This window comes from Manacus candei, unplaced genomic scaffold, assembly GCF_025592945.1.
Source record: "Manacus candei isolate 608988 ecotype Guabito, Panama unplaced genomic scaffold, ASM2559294v1 h1tg000059l, whole genome shotgun sequence".
Classification (NCBI taxonomy): Eukaryota; Metazoa; Chordata; class Aves; order Passeriformes; family Pipridae; genus Manacus; species Manacus candei.
In genome coordinates this window covers 1,733,862-1,755,273 of record NW_026138107.1, presented here as the reverse complement: position 1 = coordinate 1,755,273, position 21,412 = coordinate 1,733,862, and the positions used below count along the sequence as shown (strand labels likewise).

Sequence of the window (21,412 nt, the reverse complement as noted above, 5' to 3'; positions counted from 1 at the left end):
ACTTTATAACCCTAAATATACTTTTACATATTTCTAAATGATGCTGCATCACCATATAATTCCACAGTGGTATTATCTAGTTTTATGAACTCATTTCTATCAGCTGAACTTCCAACTCCCTCCCTGTTCAGAGACAGGGAACAGCAGAAAATACAAAATTAGATTGAAGGCACAACAAGTGGCCCAAAGATTTCCTTTCACAGGAAACTGTTAAAGTGGTTTGTTTATTCAATAGAATTAAATCATCTTTCAAACACAGTGACACAGACCAAAAAACAAAAATACCCTGATTACTGTTCTAGTTATGGCTTACAGCAATTGATAGGCTTTCTATTACAACCATAGTACAGCCACAGAAACAATAATAAGCAAAAGTTACAGGGTGTAGGCTTGACAACAGAAAGGTGAGTCAGTGGATTAACATCAGCATGAAACCAACATGACTGCCTGGATTTCTCCACCCTCACTGTCACCACCTTATAGAAATAAGAAACATGAAACAGCTTTATTTTCACCATAGCCCGAGCTCCCCCGGCGCGAAGACACGAAGTTTTACTCCAGTACTCCCGAACTAAGGATTTGTTTTCCACCAGGTGAAAACCAGGGGCATATTCAACAGGCAGCAGCTGTTCAATATGATTTACGTGGGCCAAATTCAGAGGTTTGATCAGGGACCTCGTGGATGACAACAAGGAGGGCCAAGAAATGGAGCGAAAATCATCACGTCCTGTCCCAGACAGAGCAGGGACAGTCAGTTTTCCTTATCTTTAAGGGAACAGGCTCTAATGCACACGTAAGTGTGTATCACTTGGCCAACACAAGGTTAACAAATAGGGATTAACTCAATTCTGCTTGTTTCACAATGCTAAAACAGGGAATAACCAGAGTCTTCACAAGCCACTTGGAGCACTGGAGATACTTCAGTGTCTTGGTCCCTCAGACAGTTTCAGGTAGAACAGACAACCAGCCAACAGAGTATCTGATTTTTCTGGCTTAATTTGTCACTGCTTTACATGCTAACACATTTTACAGTGATTAGTACAGTTAAAAACATACATCAACTTACCCAAAGATCAAACACTGAGAACATTTATGGCTTCTAAATAGAAAGTCAAGCGTATTTACATCTTTCAATCCTTGAAGTGCTGAGGCAGATTTGTCTTTCTTTAAGCTTCCCACTTTGTCCCAATCCCTCATTTCTCATGTTTGTTGTATGCTCAGGGCTTTGGGGAGCATTGGAGGTGCTGACACCCTGGGATCCAGCAGGCTCCCTCACCCTAACCCCTGGCAAACATCAGGATTTCCCTTAAGTTCATTTAAAAAAAAAGCACTTTAGTAAAATTCTCAATTGAATACAATTTTTTTTGTTTGTTTTGAATACCATGCGGACAACACAGGGATGCCCAGCAGCCTCACCCACATTAGACAGGATGATAATAAGACATAAAATGATAATAATCTCTGAGGGTTTTTGGGGAGAAGCAGGTTATTGGCTTGACCTACAAACATTGAAGACCTGATTTCTCTTTCTACTGAAGCCAAATGCAAATGTTGTGCTGGCTTCAAAGGGAACAGGCTGCATCCTGCCTTGAACACATTCATATCACTGATGAATTCCATGCTGGTATTTTAAAGCAAGCAGAAAAAAACCCTATTTTCTTGAGGCCTGTGATTCTCATACATACAGTCGGGTACAGAGGACCCATGTGTAATTTCATACAGCAATTTACACTACCACGATGAAGTGCTTTGCATAGATGAGCTTGAAAAGATGACTTGATAAAATCTGGAAGGGAGAGTGACAGTCACAACACTTCTGCTTCCAGATGAGCTTGTTCTTTATGCACATTAAAAACATGGTATTGCTACTGCACCATATCTAAAATATATTAAAAAAAAATGTATCTGAAGTCAAGTGAGTAAGAAACAAGAGGCTGCTCTTTCTACCCGTGGTTAGGGCCTGTTTCTAGAGTACATCAAAATTTCCACACACTTCTCTGGATTTCAGAAAAGGCCCTACACATAAATACTGACCTCTTTATTCCTAAAAACCTCAGCTCACTCCAGAATTTCCCAGGGAGCTTGGCCCTTCAGGGATTGCAGAATTTTACTCTTCTTCACATGCTCGTGAAAGCACACTCAAATGCCCATTTCAGAGCTCTCCACGTTCGCCACCCAAGTGGACAAGTGGACAATCCTCAGAGGATCAAGAAGGGCAGATTCCCTACCGTGCCACGTCTCAGTGTTTATCCACCTCTGTTTCCCTCACACACAAAACCAGAGACTGCTCCTTGCTGCCAGGGAGAGCTGAGCACGGGCAGTCCACCCACACAGCTGCGTCACTACCAGTGTTTTTGCCTTCAAGGTCTGAGCAACATATCTACTGATTCACCAAGCCCCCACAGAGTGGACTATTCTTAGAGCTGATTTCCTTCCGTTTCCTACATCTGACCATCCTGAGTGAACATCACCATTAATTTATCATCAGTCAAGCCTGCATGGGGGCAGATTTTTGGGGGACTGGAGAAGCTACCCCTGATTGCTGCAAGCTGTGAAGCTTCATCTATCATCTCTGCCATGGTATTCCACATTCCATGTTATTCAGAGCACTAAAGGCTCTGGACCAGAGTTGTGCTTGCAATCTCCTATATTCCCTTCACATTGCTTTTCCCGCTGACCACAGACCTACTCCCCATGGTGTCTCTCCTCCCCAAGATCCCAGCAGGAGGAGCTGCCATGGCGTGGCTCTCCCTTTGCAATTCATGAGCTGGCTTTGACAACCCTGTTGCAATCACAGAAAATATGCTAAAATATTATAATGGCCCTATCACCATTGAATCCATTCTGTCCAACAGCAAAGCTGGATTTCATAAATCAGAAGCAATCAGCTAAACTGTTCTGACTAAATACTTCCTTCCCTTTGATGAAAGCACTGGCAGATTCATAAGCTTCCTCTGTTGACCTGACAATAAAGTCAAAGCAATCCTAGCTATGTTTTTCCAACTGGATTTGTATTGCCAGTGTGTGCAAATCTCAGGAACTTCTTATGAGATTCTTCTAAATATGAGGAGATGGGGATTAAACTGTCATATTTCCTCCCTCCCTGTCTCAGATTTTATACCCTCATCAACAGAGCTGGGATTACAGTTTGAGCTTAGGATGTGGTAGCAGACAGCTGACAGACTTTCTTCCTGGACAGATCAGACTTTTGTATGGGGGATTCCTCTGGGGCCTGAAGCCTTTTCTGTGGGAAAGCATGGCATGCTGTGCATGTCCTTCGCTTGCAGCAGACACACCTGACAGTCACTTCTTATCACTCAGCTATCCCCTTGTCCAAAGGTTAACACTGGACATTTGGAGCTTTGACCACATGGGAGAAGGGAAAACAAAACGTCCTTAAATTCAGAAAAATCATTGATGTCAAAGAATATTTTCTTATGCTCAGCACACAAAAGAATGATGGCAGAAAACAAGGAGGGTCCTTCTTTCTGCAAAAGCCCTTCTGCATATGGCATTTCTGACAAATGCCATAGTTTTGCAATCACATTTTTTAGCAACATCTGAAAAATGAATCAGAAAGTGAACATGTTGCAACATGCATTTCATCTCAAGGACTATTTTATATATATTTCTTGAATTATCTCACTGGCTTGCCAATCACTCCTTATATCTAACTATATACCTATGTACACCTTCACAGACATGTCTGGGCCTGCTTCTGCAGTCCCTACACAAATAAAATGCCCACTCATTTGAGTGGGAGCTCTTTTGAGATAAATGTGGCAAGATTGGGCCTTTGGTGCATACGCGCGAGTATCCTGCACACACTTTTTAAAATCATTAAAAAAATATAGTAGCTATAGATTTGTAAGCAATCAAAATCTAAACACAGTAAAACTGCACTTATTACAGTGAATTTACATTGCTCATTTGTATGAAGCAAACAAAGGAAAGGAAATGCCTGTGACCCTGTAATTACAGATCAACTGTAATACAAGTTTTGCTTGTCCTTTTGTCTGTCCAAAAGGATTTATGCAACCAAAAAGAGGGATTGGCACCATTTCTGTCAACACATGGGTGCTTCTCAAGTGCTTTCCCATCTTTTTTTGAAGTATCTTTTGCAAAGTGTCAGACTCCTTTCCGTTGATTTTGTTCACTTCGATCACCACAGTAAAGAAAAAATCCCTTACTAGGGAAGGTAACCTTAGCAGAGCAGCAGCAGCAAAGCAATCCTGAAGCCACTACCAGTCCCAAACTCAGGCAGGATAAGGAGTAAGGGCTCTAGGTGCCAGCTTCAGTGTCATTACTGTTGTCATAAAGCTTTAATGCACAGCAAGACGGCCAACCCGCAGGGTGTCATTGCTCTCTAAATAGCACTTTCATTACAGCACTTCATTGTCAAAGCCCTTTGCACACAAATTCACAAAACACAGCGAAGACAACGATCTCTTTTGCATATGAAACCAAGGAAACCCTTTCACCCACAGGTTCATTAGTGCGCTGCCTACTTCACAGGTAGACCACAGAGGGGGTGTTCACTAACACACAGTGTTACTCTAAGATCGAAACCACGACAACACAAACGTATAAAGCTTAAGCACTGGTCCTTCACCCGCCCCTGGCTGGTGTTTCTCAAGTGAGTCCTGACACCTTTTTCAAGGATATGCGTTACTTTTAAGGTAATCAGACCTCTGGAGTGCAGTGTAAAGTTTGAGTAAATACACCCTCAGGTACCATCCAGGTCACTGCTGACCAGTAGGGACTTTTGAAATGGTGACCATCAGCTTTCACCTCCTTTGTGATCATTTTATCTGTAGTGTGAGCAAGTTTCACAACTCTAAGCATGGCACAGGTGCTTTTAAAAGAAGCTTTGTGCATTCATACATTACAATATCCAAGTCCAGATTTGGATTTAAACCCTCTCCCCCACACCAAAACAACAACAAAAAAAATAAAGTATCCCTCATAGAGAACTTTAAACTTAAAATCCTTGATCATATATCCTGTAATCTACGTCAGACAAGACAAGGCACTGGACAACAGCCCAAGTGCTTCAGACTAAGAACTAAGACAGGGAAACTCTGTTCATTTAACTACGCCAACACATCTGAAGCAGCAATCCTTACCTTCCTGTGTGTGCAGTCACACCAGTAGGAAAGGGCAAAAACCAGCAGCCTGCTACAGCAAAATAAACTTCAGCAGTCTGTAGCAGCTTTTCTGCATCAGGATTTTGCCAGTTCAACTGCAGCAGAAAAACTAAGCTTGGCATAAGTGACAGAGTTACACTGATAACATTTAAAGAATACACCAGCCCTTTTACTATCCTAGTAACATTCTCAACATACATAAATGCCATGTTAAGACATCTGACATCTTGAGATGCATAATTTTAAAATAAGCATCATAATCTAAGCCACAAAATATCTTCTCTGTGTTTTAACTTCATTTCCTGACATTACTTATTATAGATACCTGAAAATGTTAACTCGACCTGCCCAGTGACTCAACATTCAGATACTCTTACAAAGTCTTTAATAAAAATCAATGAGGAAATGGTTTTTTTCTATCATATGCTGTGATACTTTATCCAAAAAAATCGACTTGTAAAATATAAGTATGTAATCTCCTTGCTATTCAGCCTGAGAAAACCTTGCAGGAGTGTGAAGGAGCACGTTTCCTCAACAAGGACTCCAATCTGAAGCTGAGATGGTCTCTACAGGAGGAAGTACATACATTGCCCATGGGATAGCTAGAAGGAAAGCATCATAGACAAAGAGAAAGAAAACACGATCAAGCATAGGAGAACAGAAATATATGACACAAGAACGAAGAAGAAAGAAACTCTAAAACAATATCACAACATGATTCACACAATTACCTTTTGCTGTGAATGGGAGTTTAACATTCTGTTCTATCCTGGCTGAAAAAATTCATAAAGTGATTTCGTTTATTCCTAATACATCTATTTGCTATTTTTGAACAACACTTTGTGACAATACATAACAAAGATCTTAAGTTATATATCCCCATTAAGCTATACTGCTAAAGAGTATTTTCAAAAACCTAAATGCCAGAGAGCAGTGCTCTCAATAAAACCTGACAATGCCCCAAGGTACTCGATTCAGAAACCTATGTAAAGTCGTACAGTCTACTCTGAAATTCTCCACCACTGATTTTCCTCAAAAGTTTGGTGCTTTTCTTGATAGTGAAATGATAAATATATTAATGTGCTCTGTGTATCCCTAAATCTATTGGAAATGTGCTTCTTATCTGACTTGTTTTCCAGGGCAGTGTGTACCCTGGGGCACAGGAGTTTTTCTCCTCCTACACTACTACGGACCCAACTCTGCTTGCAGGAAAGATGCTGGTATCCTAGATCCTATGGGATGCAATGCCTTGAGGAAATTTATATCAAACAATTATTGCATAATCTCCATGTGTAATAAAACCTCCTACACCATACACAGGCATCGAGTTCCCGTTACACTTTTCCCAGTGTCCCTGTCAACTGCAGGTCCCCGTGTGAACCCGCAGGATCCCCTTGCTGTGCATGTGGAGGAAATTGAATATTTCTGAGGGCATGGCGTGAAAGCCCGGTCGGGGCTTCACGTTGTCGTAGTAGTGGTGAGTTATAAAAATCCCTGAGGGGTTCATGGGGAAGGCCCAGAAGCCGAAGAGGTGGACCTCTTCGCAGAGCTCCAGGGCAGCAGTCACCAGGATCAGCCCGGTGCTGACCCGCTTGGCCCGCACCCCTTGGCCGAGCCAGTAGCGCGAGACGTTGATGAGATACTGGGGGTGGAAGTAATAAACAGCCTGCTGGGACTCGAAGTCGTCCAGGACGTATTTGACCCGGATGGACACATCTGTGTTGCGGGTGTTGTAGAAAGCCGGCAGCAGCACGGATGCGTTCTCGTACACCTGCAGCACGTCGTAGAAGGGCTTCCTCCACTTCTCCAGCTTGTGGAATCTAGAGGGGGGAGAGGGTGTGAGGGACGGTCAGTCAACACCCAGCACAAAACCAAACCACCAGTGGGCTTTCGCCACGGTGTTTCTGATGCAGAGGTAATCGAAGTGGTGTTTCGGTTGCCAAGGGGAATTTGTTTAGATCTGTAGCTGCGGCATCAGTGTGAAACTTAGGGCAAAAATTCAGGGGATGAAAAAATTCATCCTGTGCTCTCTTTTGGCTATAAATTCGTTAAACAGCGGGAAAACCTTGTAGACATTTCTGATCATGTCTCACTTCTCATTTTATTGTTAGACATATGTCATTCTTCCAAGGTGTGGAGCAGCTGGATGGTGCACTATGCAGTGCAGAGCTGTATAGAAACACCAAAGCTAGCAAACACCAAAGCTAGCAAATGTCTAAAATGTCTAACTCTAACATTTAAAAGAAATCCAACATCAAACAACTGATTTTTTGTTGCTTGAGAAAAGAAACACATTCCCCCATAAGAAAGGAAAGCCGTGATTAGCCCCATGGCCCCAAACCTGTCAGCAAGGTGGTAATAGGTTATTAACAAATTTTAAATTGAAATCACCCAGCCAATCCTGGCCACAAAGTTTAACTGTCATTTCTTTAAAATGTATGACAGTGTCTGTTTCTTTATTTACTTGATGATCTTTAAAGTCTTTTCCAGCCTTAACAACTCTGATTCTATAATTTAAGTTGCTAAATTTAATTTAAGATTCTATAATCTAGTTGCTTCCACCCTGAATGTTTCTAAGATGTTTGCCTGGGGCTTGCAAACATGGCATAAGACTTCCAGGGAAAGGATGCCTCTGTTGTTTTAATTTTAGCTCATGACCTTTCCTTTTCTATCATCAAAGTGCAGGTTTAAGTGTTTAACACGTTTCTACAAGTTGTTACTTATTCCATATACTGAATAAATTACATGCAGAATTTAATGTATGATTCATAGCATCAGTTTAAAGTAATATTTGGGGAAAAAATTCTCCATAACAGTTAAAAGAGATGAAAACACAAAAAGCAGAAACAACCTCTCAGTGATTATACTGGGATTGACAGTCACGACATCCGTCTTTACCCCAACATCCATGAAGTATTTCTCAGATATAGGAGGCAAATTGCATCTATAAAGGAAAGAAATCAGTAAGACAGTTAAAAAAATTCCTTGAACCTTTTCAGGACTAGAAAATAGAATTGATTTCAGCATTTCTGCCAAGCAGCATATCTAGAAGCAGATTGAGAATTTAAAATTGCATCAGAACCTGTTGATACCCAAACTGTGCAGTAAAGTAACAAGTTCTTGAGGGCTGTATGAAGACCTCTTCCGCCAGCCTGTGAAAGATGATCCCTTTTTGCAGATGTAGCGAATGCTCATTTTGCTTCCTTAATAGCAGTTTACCTATTTACTCTAGCATTTTAGGATGAGAAATGGGTTGAAGCCCCAAGGCCAATCAGCCAGTAAAATCAAAGGCTTGCTCAGCAATAGCCGTTTTCAATAATTAATAAACTATATCTATAACATCGCTTTTAACATGCTTTGGTTTATACCTAAGAGGATTTAGGGGAAATGTTCCACAAGAGACAAATCAATCCAGTCCTAATTAACCCAAAAGTATCAGCATCGCTTCCTTTTGCATTTATAAGCATCTCCCAGCGAAGTGCAATAGCAGGAATTCTGACTGTACAGGTTCACCACGGGACATCAAACCTATTAGGAGCAAACTTGTGAAGATTTGCAAACCTTGATTTTGCCCAGCTTCCTTTCACCTTGGCCTTGTCCCAGATACATCATTCTCACCAAATTTAGAGCATCCCTCAAGAGATGCTGAAGTTACTGAAACACACACACATGAACTATCACACAGGCTTGACTTCCACAGGAAACACAGCTGAAAAAAAAAGCCTCAGAGACAAAACATGTGGCCTGACAAGTAGTTTTACACCCAGTTTAAGCTAGTGTAAGGTACTGACATTTTGAAAACTTTTTGAAGTGAGCTACAGGCCTCAATAAAAGCCATCATGGTAAAGATCCCTACCTCTCAAAAATAGTGCTTGATTCACAAAGTTCTCCATATTTCTGAAGATTGTGGCTGAACAGGAGAAAATTGCGAAGGTATTTAGGGTAAGAGATCCTTAGTGTTTTCACATTACCACAGTTCAGCTGTCAGGATGATTTCTCGGTCAAAGGGAGAGGGCAAGCACAAAAATCCTTCTGAGACTCAATTGGTTCACATCTGCCTTCCAGAGAGTCCCTCTTTATCAGGTCAGAGAATTTTTTTAGCTATCTTTCTCAGAGGTAGTGTTATTTCCAGCACTTTTCTCTGCTAGGTCATGCAACATTCTTCTGAAGTCCTCCAGCATCCTCAGTTCCACCTAGCACTGGGCACTGTGACCATTTGAAAAAGGGTTTTCAAATAATCAGCTTCAATACTTTTAAACAGTAAACTCCCACCAGGACTAAGAATGACTGATTTTTTTGGAAGTGGTAATTCCTTATAAAAACTATAAAGTCTGCATAAACTGTATTTTTTTTTGATAACACTCCAAAAATTCACCCCAACAAAGACAGCATCTCTAAATGCACCCAGTGTTTCCTCACAGCGCTCTGCTCTGGCCAGTAGATGGAGATAGACAATAACTACTAGTAACTGCAATTCTTGTGCATATTGTATATATTCTACTGTACTACAGTTAACTGCTTTCAAAATTCATTTCATAGAACAGTCTGGGTTGCACCCTGCTGGCCACAAGCTTCCTGACAAGAAAAGATTCCCCCAGGTGTCCTGAAGGTGTTGCTGAGTGTTAGTCATGCTCCTTGTGAAATATTTCAAAGAATTATTTCACTGGTGATCAAGATGACGATTCCTGATAGTTTGGTGGACTGATGCCTGGAAAGCAGGTGTGTTCAGACCCAACCCTTTACTTTAAAACTGAAGTCAGCACATCTTGAGTTTTAAAACACTGTCACATCTTTGTGCATAATCCACATATTTTGAAGATAGATAGCGAACCAGGGGTTTCTTTTGCACTACTAGTGATGTATTTATTCATATTTCAGTTCTATCTAGACCTCTACTTAATTAATTACTATTAACAAATACAACTCAATTTCTAAGTTCTGTAATCATCTGCTCCTTTTTTTTTATCAGTTTCGGTACCTTTCAAGGAAGAGTAACAGTGGTAAAAAAGGGACTTTCACTAGAAGTCCTTAAATGTAAATTATGAGGTTTTTTTGATGTCCATTTTTCTGCTTCAGCTTAAAAACTTGTCATCTCCATGTGTAACATGCACTGCTCCTTTCTGATATACTGATAGCTGTGATCCAACACAACATCTACAATAACTATTTAAAGTGTATAGGGTACACGAGGTTTTTAAGAAGTAAATTATGTGAAACTTGAACTGTTCCACAGACTCTTTTTTTTTCATCAAAAACTAAGACAATAATTTTCTATAAAGTTGGAATGAGGCAAACGCAAGGGTCTGAAAACAATGAATACTGAAAGTAGGACCTGCAAAATTTTGTAACTAATGTGATGTCAAATTAAATTAAGACTGCAATGAGCCAAAACCTGACCTAATTTTTGGTGATATGAAGTCAGAGAAATTAATTGTTTTGTTCACAGTTATTCCAAACTGACAACAACACACCCAAGATCAGAAAATAGGCCAACAGAAATAAAGAGATTGTTCTTCTCTCCAGAACAGGTCGTGAATCTTTGAGCTAGTGGTCATATGCCATGACCCAGCCAAAGAGCTTAACAGGATTTAGAAAGGGATTAGTCATGCATATGAATAATAATAATAATAAAAAAATCTTTCTCATATATATTAAGGATTATAAAATTGCTGCTAGGCTCCGTTACCCAGGACCAGCAGTTGAGGGACACCCCAGTTCATGCAAAACCTGGATGACTCCACATACAGAGGGGCACACAGCAGGAAGACGCTCAACTGTCAAAGTTATTCCAGTGTCTCTGCACACCCTGGATTGATTATTGATTACTGTTATTGATAACCCCTGTTATCCAGCACCTGAGCTCTGCACCAGTTCAGGAATACAATTCTGAGGCACATGAGTTGCTAGCTATTAACATCTGGCCAAGCAATAGAGGCTGTGCCTCTGTTTCAGATCTGCCCCAGTAAACCATGGCCAGGTTCACAGGACACTGCTCATAGGCTAATGTCCATGGAAAGATAAATCCATGGCCTGAGTGACAGGGGCCATCCTGAAACAGGACATCAAACTTTATCAACAAGTCAATTATTAACTCCATGTAGTCAGGGAGAAATAATTCCCTAAAGCATAATTTTTAAATAAATATGGTGAGCTGTTTTGTTGTTTGTTTTTTTTTTTAAACATGGCCTTTTGTGCCAGAAGCAGGCTTGATACAGCCAATTCAGCAAATCCCCTGTTTCCAAGTGAGAAAGAATAGCTTTGGATTGCTTTATTTGTCATTAGAACAGGCAAGAAAAGAAAAAAAAAAGAAAAATGGAGCAGTGGTGGTTACCGAAACACGAAGTCTGCACTGTCAATCTCCCGGCCACATCTGCTGTTCTTCAGAATTCCTCCATTCCCAACCACTGCACACCTCTTAAACTGGGAGCGGTGGTACGGCATGTCCTGCAACAGCACAGCAAGGAAACAGTTAAAAAGCCAAAAACCACGGAGGCAACAAACCTCTTTTCTGCTTTTTCCTTTTTTTTTTTGGTGCACCTTGCTGCAGGTGCATTGATCATGGGATGCTGACACTGGTTCTGGGGTGCAATATTCCCGTGCTGTATGTGAACGGATGGGATTGTTTGCTGTGTGATTCATGGGCCACTAACCCGGATGAAAAAAAGAAAAAAAAAAAAAAAGAAAGAAATAATAGCTTGCTTTCTTCCTAAATTGAATAATGGAAGGAGTACTTTTAGGCACTTGCTTTCCCTTTTTGGTTTCCACACGAGGGCATGAACCATGAATTAGTGAACCCCAGGCATTGTTTTCTGAGCTGCCTGCAAACTTCTCGCTCCTCGGGCTCTATGTCCTGCTTCTGAGAAGTCTGCACACAGAGTTCCAGAGCAGCCAGGAAAACACAAGAAGTCTGACAGCACACTACAGCCATTTGTCAGAAAACAGCCCAAATTTTAGTGCTTACTAACCCAAATTGTACTAATAGTATTAATGGTTATGAATTAACACTTGTATTACCAGCACTAGAGCCTTTGGTCAGACACTTCTTTGGACTTGTTGTAGGAGTATCCCTCATCTTTCTGTAATCTTTGGGCAAAATTCTGCCCTCACACACAGACATGCAGCTGCTGCTGGAGCCAGAGAGAGTGAAAAATCACATCCTGGGAACAAACTGGGCTGTTAGGGTGAGAGGGCTGTGATGCAGAGCCTTGCCTCGCTGCACCTTATGAATATGTAGAGATGTGCTTATATAAGCATGAGAGTGCTCGTTTTGGTACATACATATTTTATCAATAATTTCATTACCGTGAACTACAGAGGGATGCAGTGGTGGCTTGACATTTCTAGGTGATTATTCCCAGGATCTTTCCACGGCATTCATAAGCCATGAGGCAAAAGGGCATGCAATTACACCTGCCTGAGAAAAGCACCAGCTGTCTGGCAGAGAGGAAATATAGAGCTGTCTGCGCTTTGTGCAGCAATCTCTTAACACAAAATGCCTCGGCAGCTCTGAAAGAGAAGTCAGAAGCCAGGTGTCTGTGCTCAGCACAAGGCTCCTGCCTTCCCAGTGTTGCTTCTGTGTTTTCAGCCCTTTATCATCTATATTTGCCACGCTGCAGCCCTGCTGTAATGCAGTGGGGTGGCTTTGGCCACACAGGTGCTGCCCTGTGAATCCCAAAGGCATTTTGGTACCTAATAAAGCCTTCAAAGCATCCTCAATCCTACCTGGATAAACACAACAGCAGCTATAGCACACTCCTAGCAAAAGTGTAGGCGTTTAGTCTTTCATGCAATCAGCTGCATAATCAGGCAGGGTTTTGAGGATAATACTCCTGGACTTAGATGTGCCTGTTTTTTGCATGTCTCCAGATGCCAAAGTGCTTTCCTGGATCCAAGTCTTTCCTCTGCTTCAGCCCCAGTCCCCCGTGTGCACATTTAGGTAACGGCACTACCCTATCTCTTAGCAGTGCTCAGAAGGCAACTGGATTAAAAGGGGTTAGACCCTGAAGGGCAAGTTCAATGGCACAAACCTAAGTACTTAACCTGAATGTTTGTCTGATTTCATTTATCCCCTCCAAATACCCCACTGTAAATTGATGAGGTGTGCCCATGATAAATCAGCAGCCACATAAGCCCATTCCTGTGCATCAGTCACTATGTGCAGTGGGAATTGCCCACTGCTTATAACCTTGAATGGCCCTGAGGTCAAGGATTACTTGCTAAAAATGTTTTGGCTAATCCTTTTACATTTTATAATTTATAATTTATTATTTGTATTTTTAAACAATATATTTAAAAATTGTGCAGCCTGTTCACGGATAATCTGCAGATGAAAATAGGTTTAAAAATAGTCAATCTTTTTGAATATGAATTATAAAATAATCATGCCAAAAAGAAATGTGGGTCTGCCCCAAATGGTGGATTTATTATACATGAAAATTGTACTCTGAAAAGTTCTGACCAGTGAGTGTCTCTTTATTCAGCTTTCTTAAGTCACTTCATTAGCTACTTTGCTCCTACGTCAGCAACACTCTGCAGGAAATTGTATATATTGCAGATGACCACTAAAAAAATAGGATGGTTGGCTAAAATATTGTATGAGAAAGAAACATTTTCAAAGTATAAGCAATGAATTTTGTAGAAATGTCAGTCAACTGCTAAATGCTTGGCTACAGGATAGTGTCTAATGCAGCAAGTATAGTGAAGTTGATTCTGCAAATAGGCAGAGGCACCTTTGGAAACATTTTGAAGATTTCTTGGTTGATATGGAAGATTCCACTAGTGTCCACTTCATATTTCAGTTTAGTTCCCAGGGGAGTGTTTTTCTGGGTGGTGAACAGAAAGGCAGGGGCATTGCAACACCTCGACAGAGTAGACCTGTGAAATGAGAAAGAGAGAAATAAGATTAAGGAGCTGAAGGCATGATAGAGGATTTGCAATTGCTGTTACTCCTAAAAAGGGATTTTTCAGCAAAAAGAAACCTTTTAGCTGTAGGAGGGGTAAGATGTGCTTTGCTGGATTTTCCTTCAGCAAATATTGGATTTGGTGAAATTTTCCTTGATTGAGAAAATTATGGGGGGGGAAAAAAGAGAATAAATGAGACGTGCATCTGTCTTTCCTAAGCTGTGGGAAATACATGTGGAAATTCTGCCCTGCTCCAGTATCTAAAGCTGAGCTTCTGCCCCCAGTATCCTGGGGACACCACCTTAAAGAATTAGGCCTTTCTGCTTTAGAGATCTTCCACACTTTGCAAATTATATTCTCATCACTGGGCAGGAAATGCAGGGGCTAAAGAGTTCATCTGGGGATGTGGATGTTTGGAAGGGCAGGTGCTTAAACACAGAAATACCTAAAGGCACTGCCCCACTTACCAGGCTACTGTGAGGCACAGCAAACTTTGAGTGCAAAAAAAGCTTTTAAAGGTCTTAGTTTTGCCTTTGGTCCAGCATATGTGCACCAGGAAGATGATGTGGCTCTGACAGGTGGGTGGGTGCCAGGCAAACTGGTCATGGCTGTGACTCCAAAACCTCAGACAAATGGCCAAAATTTTCTGTGTCTCTGGGACAAAATCACAGGTATTCTGATGCAAACAAGAACCGCATGAAATCCCAAAAATGGGAATTATGACATGAGAGAAAAAACATTCAGCTCTGAGCCCTTTACCACGTTTCTTATGAAACAAATAGGAAAAGCAGCTTTCCAAATAGGGTTCCATTTCTTAACTCCCATCTTTCCCTGAATGCTTTTCTTCTATTACTGGTGGAACTGAAAGCCCTGACTTCAGGTCCCTCTTATTCCAGAGACAGTTTATTTCCCAGCCAATGCATTTTGCGCTTTTAATGAAAAATACACGTCATGGCAAATGCACAAACATGAAGACAAAGCCAAATGGCTCTCAAATAACCTAGATTAAATACCTTGCCTCTAGGGTGTGTGGCCTCATTATGAGCTGAAAAAATAACCCAGTCTTCTTTACGGGCTCTGTTACAAGCACCAGAAAGCAAACACAGAATTATGCAAACATTTCAGTGATGTCCAATTACTATTATGTACTTGACTCATGTGGAATGACACAATATGATGATCAGATCAAGGCAGCAAATGAGACTGTATAAGTCAGTGAATAATCTCTAACAGCAAAATTACTAAATAATTACAAGCGAGTATTGAAATTAAGTTGTGATATCTGGGATGTGAAAAAAACTCTTTATTGGTTCTGCATTAAGGACTGGAAAGAGATGTTTTTCCATGATGACCAATTGGTTTTCCAGAGTCACATTCCTTAATGCAAATGTCTGATATCTGATGGAGGAAGAGACTCAATGAAATTGCTTTCCCTAGTCTTCAGATACAAACACTAGTGTGATTTTTGTGCTTCCTCCCTCCCTGCTGCTTAAGCAGCTACCATTTAACTTCTGTTGGATTCTTCCCATCTCACCAGATGGTCCAGAACTGGCAAAGTTCAAAATCCACAGCTCAGAGCTGTTATACCTTTCAGCCTCCTACTAGCCAACCTCCAAACTCAGAGACTTTGGTCTGGATTGGAGAGGCTGCAGTTCCCCCACACACTCACACACCGAAGTCTCTGTCTCATTGCACAGAAATGAAACAGACTTTGAACACTTTCTTTGTTTTGTTTTGTTCTCATGACTACCATGATTGGTGTTCCTAGAACCAGCTCACAAGGGCTAGGTTACATCCAGATGCCAGTGGGGGTTTCTGATGCAGCGATACATCAATCTCTCCTCTTTTTCTCTTCTCAAAATCGATTCTCTTTTTTCTCTCAGTGCACAGGGAGGAGAGGAGTTCTTTGTTTAACATGCTGGTGTTGGTGGCCTCAGACAGACTGATGCTCCCCCTGTCCTGATGGTCTCTATATAGTCCCTTGCCATTGCTCCCACCACTGCACTGGTCCCATTCCTCTTCACACCTCAGTGTGCTCCTTGCACTCTGGGAACAATCATTACTGCTCTTACTCCAAGCTGTCTTTAAGATAATGAGCTGTAATCTTGAGTGGCTCCTCTCTTCAAAACAGGCTCTGATAATTGCCTACACCAAGTAATTTCCAGAAAAAAAAAATAGTAAAATATCTGTAAAAATTTTATGGGTGCAGATCACATTGGAAAACCTCCTGTGTGCCTGGGACTAACAATGTTATTTTTAAAGATGTCAGTGACTAACTCAGCACATGCATTCTCACATTCTCTCATTAACTCCTGACAGCTATTTCCTGGAATCATGCAAAAGAATTTGGGATAGAGCTGGTGGCTTTATTCTAAACAACAGCTCTGAATTGTACCAGTGGCTTACAGACTTAACCAGTCTCTGAAATAACGTGTTTTGTCTAAACCTACACAAATATGGCACTTGAATATATCAATATACAGCATTCAAAAATTGTTTTGTCTTCCTTTCTACTATTTCCCTCATAAGATCAGTTTCAAAAGCTGTATCTTGAGAGGATCATGGGGGACCTTCAGCAAAGACAAATTCACAGGAAGGAAGACAGAGTTCTTCAGAAACAAACTGAGAGGTCTTGGGAAACAGAAAAAAATATGTAGGTAGCCTGTGAATAATAGCTGAGAAGCCAATTAAAAAAAACAAAAGGAAGTCATAAACAAGGTCTGACAATACCTGAAACACCACAGAAGAAGTCCAATTTTAATATTTTGTCTGCCACATTTGCAGTATCAATAATTCTAGCCTTCCAGATCACCACAGAGTTAGGTTGATGTATTAGGTGCAGCCATTAAGGCTTGTCACCATCCTCACTTCTGCCTGAATCATACCTGTAAGTCTTTCCCCTACCAAATTCCTTGCCTTTCCTTGAAGACTCTTCCACATGATAGAAAAGCATACTTTTATCTTGCTGTTGACATTTCAAAAGTAGGAAAAAAGTCCATATTTATTCAAAAGGACGGTACCCCAAGAGCTAGTGTTATAATAGTTACTCTTGTTATCCATATGAAGGTTTGATCTCTCTACAGGAAGCTAAACTCAAACTGAAGTATATTTTACTCAGTCTCACTAATGTGGACCATTCTTACTTGAATAAATTGGCTTCTGTGACATTCATCTCCCATTTGCACATCTGTAGGTTCTTCCATCTGTCGAACAATTCAGTTTGTTTCACCCTGAAAGATAAAATGAAAAGAAAAATAAAAATTCAGTTTATTAGAAGGGCTTCTTTTCCTAAAACAGCTGCAGGCAGGGTACCATGCTGTTGGCTTTTGACCAGTCAGCCTAGCTGGTACAAAATGTGTCATTTTTATTTGTTTTTCTGCTCAGACATAGCCACTCTTAGCCACATGTACACAGGTACTGATGTTTGGGAGCGATTTCTGTTCCCTGATTTGCTTTCTCAATTTCTCCAGGATAAAAAAAATGCAAAATTGACCAAGAAGCACCTACTCTACCAAAATCTGCTGGGAAGCCAGTGAGGGTCCGGTAACTGGGTTTGGATGGGGGGGGGGGGGGAATTTCATCTCTCAGAAGGGCCCAGGAGGGGGTATTGGGAAAGAGGATACATTAGGCCAACTATGGCTGAGTTTCAGAGAGTTTAACTTAATCCATGAGATCCTACAGCATGGCACTGTAGGTAAACTTATTTTCTGAACTGCAAGAGCACACACGTGGGGATAGGCATCTGTGATGGTAAGAGGACATGAAAAGCTCTTTACATAAGGAACTCTCCCTCTTCTTCTCTTAATCAATGTACCTGCAGTCACGTTAGAAAATGGGACTCCTATTTCTACTAGGCTGATACAAGATGGCATATTTTTTGGTGATATCGCCTATTCCAGCCACTCCTGCATTAAAGCTCATATATAGCCTTCTGTATTTGGACAACAGAGATAAAGAAGGCCTTGCAAATATCTAGAGGGAGGGAACAACTGCATAATTTTGCTAAGAAATTTGGAAGTCTGTGATTTCTTCTAGATTGGTAAGTCTTAATTAGTTCTCTTCAGGCTTGAGGGCTTTGAATACTTGAATAAAGCAAAGAGTTTTAAGATAATTATATATTTAGAGTGAGTAGAACTTAGGATTTCCCAGGCTGTGGAAGTTACAGGAAGGAATTAGGTCATATTGTACTTTCTGTAGCCCACCAGAGCACATTAACTTGGAAATCTTCCATTACCATAAGGTCTGACTCTGGAAATGGAGCACATTAGAAGCAAGAACGTCAGTGGAGCCCAGCATAGTAAGAGAGCTTAGTGTCAAATGGCATCTACTGTAGAAGTAAGGATGGAGCAGGAGCCCACTACCTTCCCTGGGCTATTGGATAAGATGAAGAAAAATGAGCAATTCCCTGTGCCCTCTGATCAGTGTGCAAAAAAAAAAAAAAAAAAAAAAAAGGCAATTCAAAACTCCCCATCTTCAGCAGAGCATTGGCAGAGGTGTGACATTCTCACCCCTTCCATTTATTTTTAAGCACTGCAAGTCAGCAAGCAGTGCAAAGTGTGTTACTCGTGTATCCTTCATCCAGTACCAAACACAGAAGGCAAGGACATAACCTACATTTTTCCGTGCACAAAGTCAGTGAGGGAGACATGTCCAAAATCGTGCAGACCTGGAGCAACAAACTGTATTTTCTGAAGCCTTGACTGCAGAAACTCTCTGCAGCTTGAGGGGGTCAAAAATACATATGGTCTCGGAAAATATCTAAGTAAATTAATAGAGAAGTCTGTTGTCCACTCTGATTACTGAAGTTTGGACTCCATCTGCCACTCCACAAGTCCCCATAATATAATATTTATTATCAGGAAGAGCTGATCTTTTTGCTTCCTTTCTTAGCCCTCACTGCTGGCCACTGTCAGTGATAGACCCTTGAGCTAGAGGGACACTTGCTGTGAGTCAGTCTGGCTGTTCTTACTCTTCAATTACTGGAAATATGGTATTATAAACACTGTATTTGACTCCAAACAATAACACTGAGTCTGACCAAAATGTCTCAATGTGTGGGAAAGGCCTCCATTTTTTTCAAATGTACCTCAGGTCAAATCCAAATGCTGCTTGCACATGTAAGAGAATCTCAGGAATCCCTGCTGAGATCCCTGTTGATGGGATCTCCTGAGCCTTGCATCTTTCGATAACGTCACTATAAGTTATCATTTTTCATATCCTGCCTGAAATGTAACCTTTTAAGCAAGCTTTGGTTCATACTTACATTGACAAAACCTTCACCTCAATGATGTCCTGCCGTAATTCCAGGCATTTGGTAGAGTTGTATTCCAAAGGCCCTTCATAAAACTCAAAATACCTGAAGAAGAACAAGGAAAGATACCATAAATAAGTCTTAGACTGGAATTCTTGTCTTGCACATCAACAAAGCTTTGCTGAATATTGTCATTTATGATTTTTGCCTAACTTGAGACTACACTGCCTGTCTCATGGGCAGGTTATTCCTTCACAGGAGACCACACATGTCATTGCTGATTGTAGAACAGTCACCCATGTCCAGTTTGTCCATCCCAACAGGAGGTCATCCGTCCTGTGGTTCCTGTGATCACCAAGAAGGACCAGCTACCTTTTCCAGCAGCCAGCACTTGGCAGCTGGAACTGATCACTTATGGAACACTGTTTCCATCTTTTGGGTGCCCGAATGTGCTAAGAGATGAAAAAAAACAGTACCATAAGTGTTGTTCTTGGGTGGAAAGCAAAGTGCTAATGGTGTATCCTGTCTATGGAGACTATTCCATGGCAATTGAGCCTTTCATTAGGATTTAGTCTTTTGCTACATTTGGAGGGGAAAGGAGGCAGGGATTTTCTTCTAAAAAAAAAATTTTGAGAAGGAAAGGATTTGAATGCTCAGACACAGTACAGACAACAGTGTTATTCTTAATTAAAATATAAGCATAAATCTTTACTTTTTTGGTTAATTTTTCTACCTCAGACATTGGACTGGAGTGAAGGGGAAACAAAACACAACGTTTAGGGGCAAGAGAAAGCTCGGGCTGTCCAGGGAATTCAATGAGTCTGTATTGAAAGAGCAGACAAGATTTAGGATTTAAACCAAGCTCTGTATCAGTTTCACCACTTATCATTAGACATCTGGATTAAAACCTAATTCCTAAAGCCTGCACATTCCCATGCAGCAGTTAAGGGGACAACTAAGAAACAAGAGAAGATGACCAGGAGAAAAAGGTATTATGAACAAGGCTAGAGCAAGTTCATGGATCCTTGAAAATCTTGGAATTCGTGAGTCCCTAACTATCCCAAACTATCTTCTGAATTTTCAATAGGAAATAAAAACACAATGTTCTTGGAAGAGCATTATTTAAGCCACAATCGGAAATGCAATGTTTTGTGTCATTGTAAAATAACATCAAAATTTGTGTTTGACCCAAACATATGTGCTCAGTTCTGCATCCTTGAGTAGGAAAGCCTTGTTAGTTTCCTCAGTAGTTCACCTTTACAGTTAATATTAGAATTTTCGGGGATCCAAAATTGATCTGTTCTGGAGAAGTGCTAAGCACTCACATCTCCATGGGGAACTGTAAAAAGAGAGACTGTCCAGGCATCTCCAGCAGGGCCTCCAAAGGCCAGAGGCATCTAAAATCAAGCAGCTTCTGAATTTTGCTTTTTAAGTTGATCCAGAAATCAATGTGACAAAGCAAGGAAAAAAGAAAACCCACAGAAAGGAGAAAGGGACTATAGTGTGTGACTGGAAAAAGTCCAAGAGCCTCCCAAAGCAATCTGCTGGTAACTGGGAACATTTCTATCCTGTCAAATGCTGCTTTAGGAAGTGTCTCCTTCACCTCTCCCTGAGGTTTTCACTACCTCAGCTTTGCTAAATCGCCAACCAACCAATTCTGTGATCCAGTGAGGGGCAAAAACCTTGAAAATAAAAAGGGAAAGCCCATATTTAAAAGGTAGCAGGAGGAGAAAAATGAATTCCTAATAAAGAAGTAAACTGATTACTGTCAGAAAAAAAACAAAAACAAAAACAAAAACACAATAGCTCATCAATCTTTAAAAAATGTGACTCCTTGAAAATGTGTTTTCCTAGTCTTCAAGGCAAAAAAAAAAAAAAAAAAGAGTTTTTTAGAGGAAATTATGTATTTAAAGTGTTCCATAATCCATGACAACTCTGTGAAAAGACTTCCTCAGCCTCCCTAAGGGAGATCTAACTTGAATCTTCACCTGGGCTCTCACCAAAAGGCTTGGGCTCTCCTTCCAGCTCAATCATTCACCTGGGCATGGAGCATTTACTACGGAGCAGCTGAAATCCACTGCACTGGCACAGCTCCTGTAGTGCTTGTCTTGTT

At 40.9% G+C, this 21,412-nt stretch overlaps 1 protein-coding gene across 4 annotated transcripts in view; it reads right to left on the bottom strand.

Annotated features, from left to right (window-relative positions):
* Positions 1–205: 205 nt before the first annotated feature.
* Positions 206–21,412, bottom strand: part of ST8SIA5 (ST8 alpha-N-acetyl-neuraminide alpha-2,8-sialyltransferase 5) — a 67,281-nt gene continuing 46,074 nt past the window's right edge. For all 4 annotated transcript variants that reach the window (XM_051803730.1, XM_051803733.1, XM_051803731.1 and 1 more), the window contains 6 exons: positions 19,312–19,404; positions 17,192–17,278; positions 13,877–14,021; positions 11,479–11,591; positions 7,999–8,091; positions 206–6,967 (listed from right to left, as the gene is read on the bottom strand). In XM_051803730.1, coding sequence (XP_051659690.1) covers positions 6,505–6,967; positions 7,999–8,091; positions 11,479–11,591; positions 13,877–14,021; positions 17,192–17,278; positions 19,312–19,404 — 994 coding nt within the window. In that variant the 3' untranslated portion in view covers positions 206–6,504. The remainder of the gene's footprint in view (positions 6,968–7,998; positions 8,092–11,478; positions 11,592–13,876; positions 14,022–17,191; positions 17,279–19,311; positions 19,405–21,412) is intronic.